The 15,213-nt window shown below is 46.5% G+C and overlaps 1 protein-coding gene across 7 annotated transcripts in view; it reads right to left on the bottom strand.

Moving 5' to 3' along the window:
• IMPACT (impact RWD domain protein) overlaps positions 1-15,213 on the bottom strand; it is a 624,075-nt gene that overhangs the window by 126,206 nt on the left and 482,656 nt on the right. For all 7 annotated transcript variants that reach the window (XM_069620926.1, XM_069620927.1, XM_069620925.1 and 4 more), the window contains one exon: positions 13,562-13,635. In XM_069620926.1, the coding sequence (XP_069477027.1) occupies positions 13,562-13,635 (74 nt within the window). The remainder of the gene's footprint in view (positions 1-13,561; positions 13,636-15,213) is intronic.

The raw sequence follows: 15,213 nt of genomic DNA, 5'->3' as shown, positions 1-15,213 counted from the left end.
AGCGACAACTCTATCCCCTACCTAGGAGTACACATCACAGCCCGACCGGAAGATACCTACTAAGCGAACTTCCAGCCGCTACTCAAGACCTTGGAGGAAGATCTCAATCGTTGGCTCCCACAGGAGATCTCACTAATAGGCCGTATAGCGGCATGTAAAATGAACCTCCTCCCCCGGCTGGTTTATGTGTGCTCCACCGTTCCAACTCTGATCCCTCGGCCCCCACTCTTGCGCCTCCAAAGATCCTACGCTTCATCTGGAAAGGTAAAAAGCCAAGGATCCCGCTCAGGACGATGCTGGCCAGTCCGAACTCAGGTGGCCTGGGGGTCCCTGACCTCCAGAAATATCAGATTGCGGCCCAGTTAGCTCATACTGAAAGCTGGACGATAAGTTCAAACAGGCCAAGATGGGTGGAGATTGAACAATCCCGCTTACCCCTCCCCCTCTGCTTCCTCCTGCATCTCCCCCCTGTCCTACGGAGAACATGGCCGACCATCCTTTCCTCCACCAAGCAAACTCTAAAAGCCTGGGAATGGACACGTAAACACAGAGGAATCCCCAGAGACCTAGGCCCTGCTTCTCCGATATTTCATAACCCGGCGTTCTCCCCAGGGATCCATCCGGCGAACTTTAAGAACTGGATCACTGGCGGCCTTAGTTCCCTGAGCCAGCTTTATGAGAGGAATCGGCCACTCACTTTTGAACAATGCAAAAACACCTTTGGCCTGGCGGAAACTGACACATTCACATATGCGCAACTACGGCATTGGTGTTCCCACCCAGCAACATGCGAGGCAGCGACACGAGACCTGGACCCAACAGAACTGACAATCGCAGATCCCCACATCGAGGGCGAATCCCAGCGATGTACAAGCTGCTGCAGACAAATTTTCTTGTCGCTAGAGCAACCTACATGAATCAATGGGAAACGGACCTAGGGCACTCGATAGAAGACCAGGTATGGTCGGACATATGGTCTTGCACGCGTGCCTCTTCCTTCTGCATCACTAACCGTGAGTGTGCCTATAAACTACTCCTAAAATGGTACTACCCGCCGCTCAGACTGAATCACTTCAACCCAGCCTTGGACCCGCACTGCTAGCGTCGTTGTGGCCTCCAGGGTTCGCTCATCCATATGTGGTGGTCTTGCCCAGTGATAGTAAACTTTTGGACCCAATGCATTGCCAGCATAGCAGACATAACTGGGATAAGGCTCCCCCTGGAGCCGGAACCGATCCTATTAGGAGCCCCGATCCCAGGTGTATACCCGAGATCGGGCAGAAAAGCCATCCTCCTTACTCACCTACTCTTGGCCGCTAAAATCACGGTGGCGCGAACCTGGAAATCGCCGGAAGGACCCTTAATGATCCTATGGTGGCTGAAGCTCTGGGACGTTTTTGTCGCGGAAAAGATCACGGCGGCAAACGGAGGCCTTCTTCACCGCTTCACGAACATTTGGTCCCCAGTGATAGACTACGACAAGAGTTATCCGGCTCTAACTTTCAAGCCGCGGGCGGTAGCAAACGCTCTGAGGGCTGGGGGCTTGGAGATGACGAAACAAATAGAAGGGCAAGACTTGGAAGTTGACTGAGGGGATGCGGCTATGGGGTTGGTGTGGGAGGAGAGGGTCCATGAGTTATATTAATTGTCAGTAAATAATATGTTGTGATGTATTTTGCTCTGGTGTGTCGATCAAAAATAAACATGTTTAAAAAAAAGATAGGACTGGTCTGTTCTCAGTGTAGGAGGCAAGGAGTTCCATAGTTTAGCCGCTTTAACAGGGAAACATTTACCTCCAATTGTGGATAGTTTAAATCTAGGGATGGACAAGCAGTCTCTGTTTGCTGATCTGGTGGGTCTTATGGAAGTCAGTGTGTGGAATCTCTCAGAGAGGTAGATGGGGGCAGGTTTGTTAAGAGATTTATGGGTAAGCGACAAAGTTAATGCCTTGTTCTTAGCCACAGAAGAAGGGTTCTCATACGTTGGGAACAGATACATTACTCTTCTGTGTTCCTTATCTATCACCACTGAAAGAGTACCATTATTTGTCAAATAGTTTCTTTTTGTACACATTTGTAAATTGTAAATGCAATGTAGCACCACACTAGAATTTGACACCTTTAGCCACAACTTACTTTCTTTGCACTAGACCACTTCAAGACCATGCCGTGAAATGTATTTACTTGTCCAGCCCGCAAAGCAAACTTCTTATGAGAAGAGACATCGGGCCTCAATACGAATTCAACGATGCAGTTCTTCCGATACCATAACATTTTGGGTGGTAAAGAAATTACAGCCAATAATTCTGAAATTGGAAGTGAAGTGGAAGATTTACCTCCATACATCAAGTAGTAAATCCTCCACTGCCCATCCGAAAATTGGTGGATTTACTGCTGCAGAACTAGCGCTTGCACGATATGCCCAAATCCACATGGAGTCCTTTTGATAAAAATCGGTTTACCACAACACGTAATCTGGAAGTAAATCTCACGGACTAAGTGGCAGTAAGAGTAAACGAGTTTGGCAATACGGTCACAGGATTGCACCCAAACTCGCAATGAGGCCCAGTGACACCAAAGACGTTTTTAGCAGCCAATTTAGATTTTAAGGTACCATTACTTAAGATACAGAAACAAATCAAAATGAATCTACAAAATCTACAAAAATTAAATCCTCTTTATTTCACAAATAACAGAACATAAAACAAAAGAAGAATGCCTGAACTAACTTTTGCTGGCCTTCAGTCTTCAACACGATGCACGGCATCAAAATAACCAAACTGGGACAAGATTTACAGGTCAAGTAGCTTCATGGGGTTACTGCATCCATCAGTTTGCCACTAAAGATTGTTTCAGTTTGATTCTGCATATATCCACAAATGCTTCCTCATGTTTTGTGATATTAGAGAGCCACACAGATCAAGTGAAATTTTGGCAGGTCTAGACTACTGTAATGGAATTCACAGCAACATATTTTTATAAAGGAGGGCAGTATCATTAGTTACTATTGCACCTGGGATCTCCATTGCTTTTGTTTAGTTATAGGAGTGTTTGTTGCTATACCGTGTGCCCCTTTTACTCACACATCATCCTCAATGAGACAACCAAAAAAAATTAGAAGACCTTTTTTCACAACATTAGGCGCATAATTGCATGTAAATACGTGAGGTGTCAGTGGCAAAATCCAAAAGCAGTGCTTGTTTCCTACATGTTGTGAAGTCAAAAGCTATCTTTTCACTTCAATCCAAAACACATAGTTAGAAATAGCTCGGAGCTAGGAGCTATTTAGCTTCTGCTTCTACCCTAGGAGAGCATAGTTAGCTTGCAACCAACAGCTACCCAGAGCTACGTTTAGCTACTCAGGTTAACTGGTACCTTACAAACAGGCATTTCTGACATTAACTTTGAATGTTTGAGAATGTTAATAAAGGAGGGCAACTCTAGTACACATTTTTTTAAACATAATGGATCGTACATAATGGCCACAAAATGAAAGTGTACATCTCTTGTTGAAGTTAGGTTTTTAGAGAACTGTGTACTGTGAGGAACCAGGAATGTCCCTAATCTAGGAGGTATTTCCCTCCCTCAACCAAAAAGTAAAGGCCTCTCCTGTGTCAAGATGTCCAAAAGCAAAAATGTCCTGTGTCCGGGAGACCACCGAAGGCAATGGCTGCCTAAAGCTCGGCTCCGCGCCCCGAGGGGAATTGAAAGATGAGAAAGAGCTATCCTGGACCAGAAAAATAAGAAGAAATAAAGTGAAAACGCTTCGGAGCCATGAGGGATGAAGATACAATCCTGCTAATCAAAGACAAAGAGGTGAAAAGCGGTAAACCCAAGGGTGGCCCTTCCCCCTCGCGGGCTGGTAAAAAATGGCGGGCGGACGAAATGGACTACGCAGCCCGCAGTGAAATGTGGCTGCCAACGGAAAATCCATTGGAGTAGAGGCTGCAAAGTAAGAAACTGTACCTGGATGCAGGCTGATCCGCTCCGGCACCCGTTGTGGGATATTTTTACGCCACTCGTCCAAGCCCTGCAACATTCCTGTGCGCTGCTTGCATCAGGAACATCAGAATGGTCGCTGGAAAGCATTATGCATGCGAAAAATCACCCAGAAGTGCGCAGGAAAAATCTGAAAAATAGGCCACCATCCACTTTTGCCTATGTCAGTGGTAACACAAAAGACCACTGCCAAAACCCATCATTTGGCTGCCCACAAAGCAAAATGACTGCAAAAGAAACACAGAACTGTGTGGAAATGCAACACCCTGACCTACGGGAAAGAAGTGACTCAGAGACTAGTGCAGGATTAGCAAGGGGGTCACCACAGTAATAAGGGGGCACGCCGCCCTCAAAAAGAACAGGTGCAAGCTGAGGGCCCATCTTGAGGGAAGCATTGAGAGGCTTCATTAGTACAGAAGAGAGCCCAAAAGAGCCCAGGTTACCTCGCTGGAGGACACCGCTACAATAAGCATGGCAGCCACGAAGAATGATATAGCAGGGACCATGGCAGAGATTAAGGTGCTGAGATCGGACATACAGACGTCAATATCCGAAATAAGGGGCAAAGTGGAGCGGATAGAAGGTAAAATGGAAGATCTAGAGAACAATCAGGCCAATGTGGACCTAATAGAGATGAAACTTAATGCAAGGATGACATACATTGAACTACGTGAGGAGGAAATCACGCTGAAAACGGATGACAGAGAACAGGGAAAGGAGGTTGAATCTGCGGATCCTAGGCCTGGCGGAGATTGACGGGGAAACCCCGCAACAAGTGGAAAGAAAGGTTCAAGACATAGTTAACCTCCTGTTTGAAGACCAAGGAGGAAAGGTGGTAACAATTGAGAGAGCCCACAGAGGAGGCAGGGCGTTTGGAGGGGGACCACGTTCGATTGTGGTTAAGTTCCTTAGCTACAAGGAAAAAACTGAAACCCTTATCAAAGCAAAACAGAAACATGACATTGAATTTCAAGGCTCCAACATTAAAATATTTCAAGATCTTTCAAGCTTGACGTTGGCAAGAAGAAAGGCATGCTGGCCACTCACCTTGTGGCTCACGGAGCAGACAATTAGATACAGATGGGGGTACCCATTTGACCTAACCTTCGAACACAGAGGGGAGGACTACAGAGTCAGAACCCCTGAAGAAGCAAAACAAGTTCTCAACAGCTTAACGGCCCAGATGAGCACCAGGGGGCATGTTGGCCCACATGAAGTCTCGCTCTATCAGACTGAAGAACAGGGAGGAACCCCACACAGACAAAGGAGGGCCAAGGTGGGGAGAAAATACTTCAAACCGAAACCGGTGTCGCCAGCAAAGCCACCATGACAAAGGCTTGAGAGGTGGGGGGGTCGTATGGGATATGGGTAAGTGAACTTCAAATGTGATAGATGAACACAGAAATGGAGATAGGAGTTGGAAAAAGGAGAAAAGAAAACAGGATAATCAATTGTTTCCCCAGGGGAGGGCAGAGTTCAAACCTTGATGGCCCTCAGTTTTAGGAGGGCGTCTCAAGCTCGGGAACCGAAACAGCCATCTGGGGCTGCAGTTCAGTTTGCACGGTTACATAAGTTTATTGTTATGGGGTACATAGGGGGGGGGAAATGGGCGTGTAAGCAGCACCAGCGAGACACTGCAAAGGGAGAGGATGAAGTGGCAATCACGGAACCAGGCGAAAAGGGGAAAAGGCGGCAATGGGATCCAGCATAAAAAATTGTGGAACGGTCTGAACAAGTATCTGAGAGGTCTATCCGAAGGGTGGGCACCTTGAATGTCAAAGGAGTCAACTCACCAACTAAAAGATCTTTACTAATTAGAGAATTTATAAGAGCGGGGTTAGATGTTCTCTTTATGCAGGAGACTAGACTCAAAGCGGGTGAGGAGAGACCATTGAGGGGTAGAGGACTGGGACAAACGTTCTGGGTATCGGGAAACCCCTTCAACGAAGCTCCCCTGGGAGGGAGCAATGAAGAACTTGTGGTGGTAGGGGGCGATTTTAACACCTAGGCCGACCCTCAAATGGCCAAACAGCAGACAAGGGTTCAAACAAAGAGCGCTCCTCGGGTGGAGGTCAGTAGGTTCACTGCCACCCTGCAGGATTGAGGGGTTGGTGGATCTATGGAGAGCATGTAACCCGGGGAGAAAAGGGTACACGTTTAAATTGGAGGTCCATGATACCTACACCCGGATCGACTATCGTCTGATCATTAAAGAACAGAGTTAGGGTGGATGACACCATAATTAGACCTGTAGCATGGACAGACCACAATATGGTTGTTGCCACCTTAGAGATAGAGGGGATGGGCCACAGAAACACTGGGTGGAAATGTAATGATTCTTTATGACTGGACAAACTGTACGCTCAGGAACTGAGGGGAACAACAGAGGAGTATTTCCAGATTAATAATAACTGAGAAGTTGGCATGACCACGTTATGGGAAGCGGGTAAGGCAGTGTGGAGGGGACATCTTATAAGAGAGGGAGCTAGACGTAAGAGGGAACGGAAGCTAATGGAGGATAAACTGAGGGGGGAGATTATAGAAATAGAAGGGAAGCTACATGCTCGGGGGTCATATTGTAGTGAGCACTTGGCAACCCTCAAAGGAAAACGGTATGAGCTGAAAGCATTGGGAAATGGAGAGGTAATAAGAAAGTTAAAGTTCTTGAGGCAAAACCTTTATGAAAAAGGGCACAAGGCCGACAAGATGCCAGCCGCTAGACTCAGGGCTCAGAGAGCGTAAAGATGGGTGGAGGGGCTGCAAACACATAACAGAAGGCTAGTGCGGTCACTGGAAGAAATAGCAAGCCAATTTGCTAAATATTATTAAACCTTCTACACCTCAGAGGGGGCCTGGCAAGGAACCGAGATGGAGGATTACATTGAAACAGCTGGCCTAGCACATCTGACGGACACAGAGCATGCCCTTATGGAATCCAATATTACCCCAGAAGAGGTGCAGGCAGCCATTCAAAGACTCCCACCGGCGGGGGGCCCAGGAGAGGATGGATAAAGCATGAGATTCTATAAACAGTTTGTAGACATCCTGTCCCCACAACTAGCTAGCCTGTTCAATCACATCCGGGAGAAGGGTTTGGCGCCGCCGTCATTCTCAGTAGCACACATAGCGGTAATTCCCAAGGCAGGGAGAGACCCCACAAGCTGCAAATCATACAGGCCCATGTCGCTCCTGAACACGGATGCTAAAATATACACAAGAGTGATAGCCTCACGAATGGAGGACATTATGCCGCACCTGGTCCACCCAGACCAGGTAGGCTTCATAAAAGGTAGACAGGGAGCTGACGCAATGCGGAAGACCCTAGACATCATGGAACATACGGTAGGAATAGAGGGAAACCATGCACTCCTCAGCATGGATTCGGAGAAGGCGTTCGATAGAGTAAAGTGGGACTTTTTGTGGGCTGTACTGAGTAACATGGGATTTGGCGAAACATTCGTAAGGAGGTATCCAGGCCGTGTATAGATCCCCGAAGGGAAGGGTGGTGGTAAACAAAAAACTTTTGGATGAGATAGAAATGACCAGAGGAACTAGACAAGGGTGTCCCCTTTCACCACTCGTGTGTCTTGTCCATGGAGTCACTGGGGAACAATATTAGGGGAAATAAAGAGATCAGGGGGATAAGTGTAGGTGCAGCCGAGTATAAACTGCCCATGTTTGCGGACGATATTTTGCTATTTCTGTCGAAACCCCAGGAAGACATTCCGAAAGCCCTACAAGCAATCCAGAAGTTTGGAAAGCTTACCATATCATGCTTTGGTTCACCCTTTTGGAGGAGGAGGTTTCTTTCCCTGATGGTGTGGGTCGTTGTTTCACACAACGTGGCCGTTTTTTGAAGTTGATTGGGAACAACAGTGTGAGAAAGGTGGTGAATTTGAAGGTTGAGCGGCAGGAATGTCGAAAACTTTACATTTAATGAGTCACGTCTAGGAGAAGAACTGAACTTACATCCTAGGGTACTTTGAGTGATCCATCCTATCGGCTAGACAAGAGAAGAGCAATATTTGGTTTTGCTATCAAGTTTGAAGACATTTATTCCTTCTAACTTCTGGTTCAGATATATGAATCTGGTGTGTGAATATAAAAGCGAAATCTACTTGAAGCACAGGACTACTTCTGCCCCTGAAGAATGTCCAGTTACCTGTAACACATAGGACAGAAACTTATATAAGTTGGGCTTGTTTAACACAATGGGAAATAAGAATAATTAAGTTGCCATTGTTGTTTGTTGTGATCAAGTATTTGGTGACTTTCGATGGTGTGAGGTGGAATAATATTAACATGTATATTACTATATGATGTGTATATGTTTTTTAATGTTTGTATTACTTGTGCTCAAACAAGAATAATATATTAAAATTATATTTTTTGATAACACTGTTTGTTATTGAGTACATAGAACACAAAATGCAGCCCATATTTGCTAAGTGGCTGTTTTGAGAAATTGTTATCTGAGGGTCCATCTACTGTTTCATATAGATAATTGTTTGTGTTCCTTCCTCTGGTAAAAATATATTCTATATATCCTCACTTAGTAGGAGGGAATATCACCACAGTGTGGGGCTACCCCTGTAGATTATTATCCCCCAGTGTTTTTACCCCATACCCTTAAAATGTAATTGAACATCGACTGAAGGAGTTAACCTTCTCATCTCAAAACATACCAGGGGTTACTTATTTTTTAGACCCCTTAACGCAAACCCACCACCTCCATATGTTCTCCGGCTCCACAGGGCCCTGCTGCAGGGCATTGAATGGAAATGGAGAGGGAATAAGGGCAGGATAGTGAGGGTGAAAAGTAGAGAAGAAGCAGGTAACAGGAACACTAATGGGCCAGGCGAGTGGAGAATGAAGGAGGGCAGAAGTATTAGGGAGAGACTGAGAGTGAGGGAAGGCAGGAGATAAGGTGATTGAAGGGAGCAAGGCGAGGGTAAAAGGGTGAATGGGTACAGAGAATGAACGAGGGCAGGGGAATGAGGCAATAGTTAATGAGGCACAAGAGTGGGGAAATGCAGGTTAAAGAGGATTAAAGGGAGGGGAAATAGAGAGCAGGGGGTTGAGGAGCAGTGGTCGAAGTGGGCGGGAGCGGGGCTCCTATACTTCTTTTAATTATGTTTTACCGTTCCTATACTTTTATTTTAAAAAGAAACCATTCCGGAATGGTTTTGTTTTAAAATAAAAGTGTAGGAAGCAGTTGAAACTTGCTCTTTCAGTGCACTGAACTGGACGTACCTTTAAACAGCAGGCACGTGTGTTTGGGGGTTTGTATTCTGCATGGGAGGGGGCGTGGCGATGGGGTGTGTGGGGGGCAGTGCAGACCAGTAGGGAACATAGTTCCACTACTTCTTTTCGTTCACTGCGACCACTGTTGAGGAGTGTAAGGAGAATGGGGAATACTGGGGTTCTAAAGAGTCAAGGGAATGAGGCAAGAACAGGGGATGCCAGTGTTCAAAAAGAGCAGGAAAGAGTAGGATAGCAGAGAGGAAATTGCTGGTAAGGAAAACAGAGGGGGCAAAAAGAATGCTGTATGGAAGAATAAGGAAGCAGGAGGGCAAGGAATAAAAGGGGATGTGATGAATCAACTTCCAGAGCACCAGAGGTCCAGGGATGAATATACGTTTCTAAACCATCAATCAACACCACACCTCTAGTACACCAGAAGGGATCTGAACAGATTGGAAACAAACAAGCAAATTATAAACCTCCTTGTCCAATTTTGGCAACGTGGACGGAACGGTAGGCTTATCTCTGAAAGGTGGCGGATCGTTGGTTAGTTGCAGCACAGTAAAAATACAATTATTAACCAATGATAAAAAGGACTGTCCAGTCAAGGGTGTATACAAATATCTACTTTATTATTATCACAACAGACAATTCTAGCAACACTACAAAGTGCAACCCACCCTGTAAAGGAATGCAGAGGACAGACAGTTTCAAAGAAGGAAAAGGGATGCACTTTGGATACTGAAAGGTATAGTAAATAATCACAACAGTTCAAGGATACTTGGCTTCCGCACAAACGGAGCAATGGGTCGTAAAATGTTTCTGGGGGCCATCGCAGAAGGACCAGGGGAGACAGAACCACAATGTACCTTGTGCTGTAGGTCGACAGGGTTGAGTCGGTTTCAGGGCACTTTGCAACTTCTGCGACATAGTTCAAGACGGAAGACAGCTGTGGGTATCAGGTGGCAACCAGTACGGCGACTGAGGCTGGACGAACGGCTGCAGACTGGCCTATACAGCGGCTCGGGGGCAGGAATCATTATCTCAGTGCTGCTTGGCGATTCTGAAGCACTGGTCGAGGTGTCTTGGAGGTTTTTAAGCGACTGCAGCATTGCATTTGGTTTTCGGCTCGAGGGCCTTAACTGGCTCGAAAATAATTTCCTTAAGGCGGACGTCATTAGATGCTCGGCTATGCATTTCTCCTAGCTTCTTCACTGGGCTTGTAACGTCCTTTAAGGTGGATGGCCCAAAGCTGAGGAGTGTGTTGCAGGCAGCAACCTTGTCCTTGGTTTTTGGTTGAGACTCTCTGGCACTCCCCAGCTAGGAAGCATGCTGCAGAGCCTAGCAGGACATGCTGTGTGCTGTCTGGGTACCAGTTCTAGAGCTGCTGGAGGGTCCTCTGGTTTCGATATCTCCCTCTGTTTTCTGTGAGATGTTTAGGGGAGGGATCTTGCTTCCCTCTTGGGAGGTCCTGGCCTTCCTTCACTGGTGGAAGATTTAAAGCAGACTGTACCTTTAGCCAGTGTCCAAGGTTGAGTTCTTCTTTGTTACGTCAATTGAAGACTTCAGATGATCTGCCAAAAAAGGGGCTCAGTCCTCTTTTAAAGCCAAATGGACCACAGGGATTGGTGTAGGCGAAGCATACTTTAATCAACCAGTCTTGGGTCCCCACCAACAATCTCATGTATGCGTGAGGTCATTACCAAAATGCTTTGCAAATGAAAAGGTGAAGGGGTGAAAACATGTAATACTAAGTCCCACCCATCTTTCTGTCTGTCAATCAACTGGTCTCTCTGGTTAATGGAGCTATCTGTGGTTCCTGATTAACGCGGTAGGTCTCCCTTATAGCTGCGGCAAACCACATTCTCGTACCAGTGGGGTGAAGTATTGTAAACACGCAGTCCCAGACATGACAGTTCACTGTCAATCGATACAGAGGGCGGGAGCTGGCTTCAGGTTGACACAGTGCATATGAAAGGTTGTTGGCTTTTCCTGTCTCCTTTGTGAACCTCTGCAGCTAGGTCCCATGTGGGCTGTTTAAATTACCCTATGAATGGTTTGCAAATCGCTGCCACCTGCTGCAGGGCCCAACAAAAGGACAAGATGGATCCATCAAGCCTTTGTTAGTTAATCAGGCTGGCCACGGCAAGGGGAAGGTTTGCTCCTCTGCCTTCTGTAGATGCATCGTGTACTCCTACTGTCATACCCCATCTAAATCTGACAGGGCAGACTGCGCCTGTAGGCGGTGTCGACCCAGAGTACACAGGTCTACGCGTATGTCATGCAGTGAGCATAGGAAAATGTGTGCTGATTAGCAAGTTACAGACTGCCTTGATAGCAAACAGCATCCAGCAGTGTTATCACCTATTTTACTCTGGGTTCCTCTGCTTTAGCACCTTGCTGACAGAGCAATTACTAACTTTTTTAGTGGCAGTTTATTGTTTCAGCTCCACTCTGGCTGCCTGCCCCTTGAGATCAAAGAACATTCTTATTTGAGGAACACAAGGGTACCAGAGAATGTGTCCACCCACCCGAACTGTAAGCAAGGGGGTGGGGGGGCTTCATATTGATTTGGTATTTATAACATGCCCATATTTTTTATGTATTTATTGTTTATTTGTATAGCGCTTATACAAAAGTGAAGTGCTTCAAGGCAGGAATGAAAACAGGGGAATACAATGATGATTCTTGGTCCTTGAAGATTCTGAATGATATAAACAGAGAAACTAGCATACTAGGCCCGACGACATTTCTCCTAGTGCATGAAGTGGAACAGTTGGGAAATAGCTCAGGAGGGGGAGATGGTGGGGTTTGGGGGGTACAGACAAACTAACTGGTCCTAGTACATTTAGGTCATGCAGACGGAGGTGTAGAGACGGGGGGAGGATGGGGGAAACAAAGAGTCCGACCAGCAGGGACCTGGGTTAAGTGCAGAGAGGTTGCCCAAGTTGTTTAACCGGTCCCTGTGAGCGAGCACTAAAGCTACTCTTTGTTATTCTGCTGTGCATGACTGCCAGCAAAGAGGGATGAGGGCGTGTGTGTTGTGGCTGGTGTGAAGAGATTTGGAAGGTGTCACCAGGACACTGCAGGGCCCGCTCGGTCTTTGGCCGTCATATAAGTGCTTAATCCACTTCTGCACCTGGTATAACCTATCTTAATTCCCCTTCAAGATCTAAGGGTATACGCTTTTCCCCAAACACAGGGATTATGCAACGCAGTTTGTGATTTAAGCCGCAGGGACGACAACCTCCCCCTCCTCCTCCTCTTCCTACTCAAAGCTCCTTCTTTCCCTCACGTCCCACTTCAGCGTCTCCCCTGCCTGTGAGAATGCATCTCCAGTCCAGACGATGCCTCCCTCTTTCTCCGTGCCACTTCTTAGCTCACGTATCCACCTGACAGCTTGGTTTCCCCAGCAATGACTGGCAGGTCGGATCTCTCTACAGTTCTTCATGGCTCCTTCTTAAAACTCCTGTGTTACTGAAGGGAGCCGTTTGGAGTCAGATTTCTCCAACAGTTAGAGCGCTCCTTTCGGTCCAGCTGAGCGAGCTTCATTGCGGTTGCTCTCTTCCTCGTGTCAGTCTTTGTTACTGATGTAACGATGTGATGTTTAAAAGTTCTATTATTAAGTGTTGGGGAATATTGAGGGTTACTGCCACAATAGGCCATGAGGGCCTGAGGTACTGAAGGGGTATCCCTAAAAGGGACTGGGGGATACCCTGACTCACCCAATGATGTCACTCCACCGCCCAGAGGGACGCCTCCCCAAATGTGGTGCTCACTCAAATAGCCACCCCCAGGGTTAGGATTCGGGCTACACGCTAGGCTGCCGTACTCTGGCCACATGAGAGACTACCTCTGGGAAAGGACTGATGACATCATCAGATTCATCACAAAATATATACACGGAGGGCATCATTTGGAGGATAGCATTCACTGTCAAGTATACAGGACAGTAGATAAGATGGCATACTGGGTAAGTGCAACCACCTTTTATAGCCACTTAGCGTCAAGAGTGGAGATGCTGTGGTTAGTTTTCAATCAGGTGTACGTAAAATAGGGAGGAAAATAATTATCTGCATATCAGGTGGCACCATGACAGGTAGGGTCCAATACTGCTGCAAAGGGCACATTGCATGTCGCCTAAGATTACAAATGTCCATCACAAGTCCAATAACCACTGTCTAAGTAAATTATGCCCATTTAGACTTACTATGGGCTATAAATATCTTGTGCAGATGTTGAAAACCTGGATTTGACTCATTCAGACAAGAGGTTGGAAAACCTTTACTCAACAGACAGTATTAAAAACATGCTCTTACCTGTATGCATATATATTGTGGGTTGCACTGGCGATTTTCTTATTTTCACACAATTTATTGAGGACCATTTTCACCTTAAAAACAAATACTTATTATTAGTTCTACAAAATGAATCACATACAACATAATTATGGAGTACAGAATATACTGTTGAGGTAGAAACTATAAGCCATTTTCAACATCCATATCAACAGAATCTTATATGGATCATGGCCAGATTGATGTCCTTCTAATGGACAGCACTAGGCCAAGTCGATCCTGGAAACCAAGGAAACTGTAGGTATTAAATCTGTCCTTTCACCCTGCCTACTTCGTTGAATTGCTTCAAGCCTTTATGATCATCATCAGAGTATCCCAACTGATTTCCTCAAGATTATATATTTTAAAAGCAATTCATTCTGCCAAGACCATTTAGCCACTCTCAAAGTACAAAAGAAGGAATCAGTTAAAAGAACAAGTTACTTTCTTACCTGGTAACGTTCTTTCGATGGGATGGTCCAACGACGTATTCCATATCTATGACATGTAATCACCACAGCTGTGCTGCTTCGGAAACTTTTTCGGCGTCTGCGTCCTGCGTCGATGACGTCGATGCGCCGTCGTCGAGGACCTCCTCCGACGTCCGACGTCATCCGATGTGATAAGTAGGACGCACGACGCCCATAGCCTCAGTTGCAGTTTTTTCCCCCAGAACGTGTGACATAAGGCAACTGCCAGTCAGACACAAAGCCTTGCGGAAAGTAAGCTGCAATCGCAAAAGAAATTCTGCAGCGGGGAAGGCAGGGCGGGAGCGATATGGAATACGTCGTCGGACCATCCCATCGAAAGAACGTTACCAGGTAAGAAAGTAACTTGTTCTTCGAGGGGATTGGGTCCTCCGACGTATTCCATATCTATGACAGACTCCCACAGCAGTACCAAAAGCAAGGAGGAGGGAAAGAATTTATAATCAAAATTTAGAATAGCCAATCAAATAGCAGAGCAAAGGACCGCCTTGCCGAAGGCCAGATCCTGTGCTCGGATGGAATCGAGGGAATAGTGACGTACAAATGTATGTACTGAAGCCCAGGTGGCTGCATCACAGATGTTGCGAATAGGAACACCCCTCTGCAGGGCAGTAGACGCAGCCATACCCCTGGTAGAATGGGCCCGCAAGCCAGCCGGTGGGTCCTTACCCGCCAAGCGGTAGCACTCCGAGATGGCCAAAATAATCCAGCGAGACAAAGTCTGTTTCGTCACAGCTTGACCCAAACGCTTCCCAGCGTAACCAATAAAGAGTTGATCATCCACTCTGACCCGGGACAAGCGTGAAACATAAAAGCTCAAAGCTCTCCTAGGATCAAGCCTATGGAGCCTCTCCTCTTCCTTACCAGGATGCGGAGGAGGATAGAATGCCGGAAGAACAACCTTCTGGGCCAAATGAAATTCCGTCACCACCTTCGGAAGAAAAGAAGGACGAACTCTAAGGACAACCCTGTCCTTGTGAAACACAGTGAAGGGAGGCTTAACTGAAAGTGCCTGTAACTCACTCACTCTGCGAGCGGAAGTAACCGCAACTAAAAACACAGTTTTCAGAGTTAACAGCCTCAAAGGGCAAGAATGTAAAGGCTCAAACGGAGCACCCATAAGAAACTTAAGAACAAGGTTTAAAT

Source organism: Ambystoma mexicanum, chromosome 5q (genome assembly GCF_040938575.1).
Source record: "Ambystoma mexicanum isolate Mex_15411 chromosome 5q, UKY_AmexF1_1, whole genome shotgun sequence".
Taxonomy (NCBI): domain Eukaryota; kingdom Metazoa; phylum Chordata; class Amphibia; order Caudata; family Ambystomatidae; genus Ambystoma; species Ambystoma mexicanum.
The sequence above is the reverse complement of the archived record's forward strand: the minus strand, read 5'-3'. Positions and strand labels throughout refer to the sequence as shown.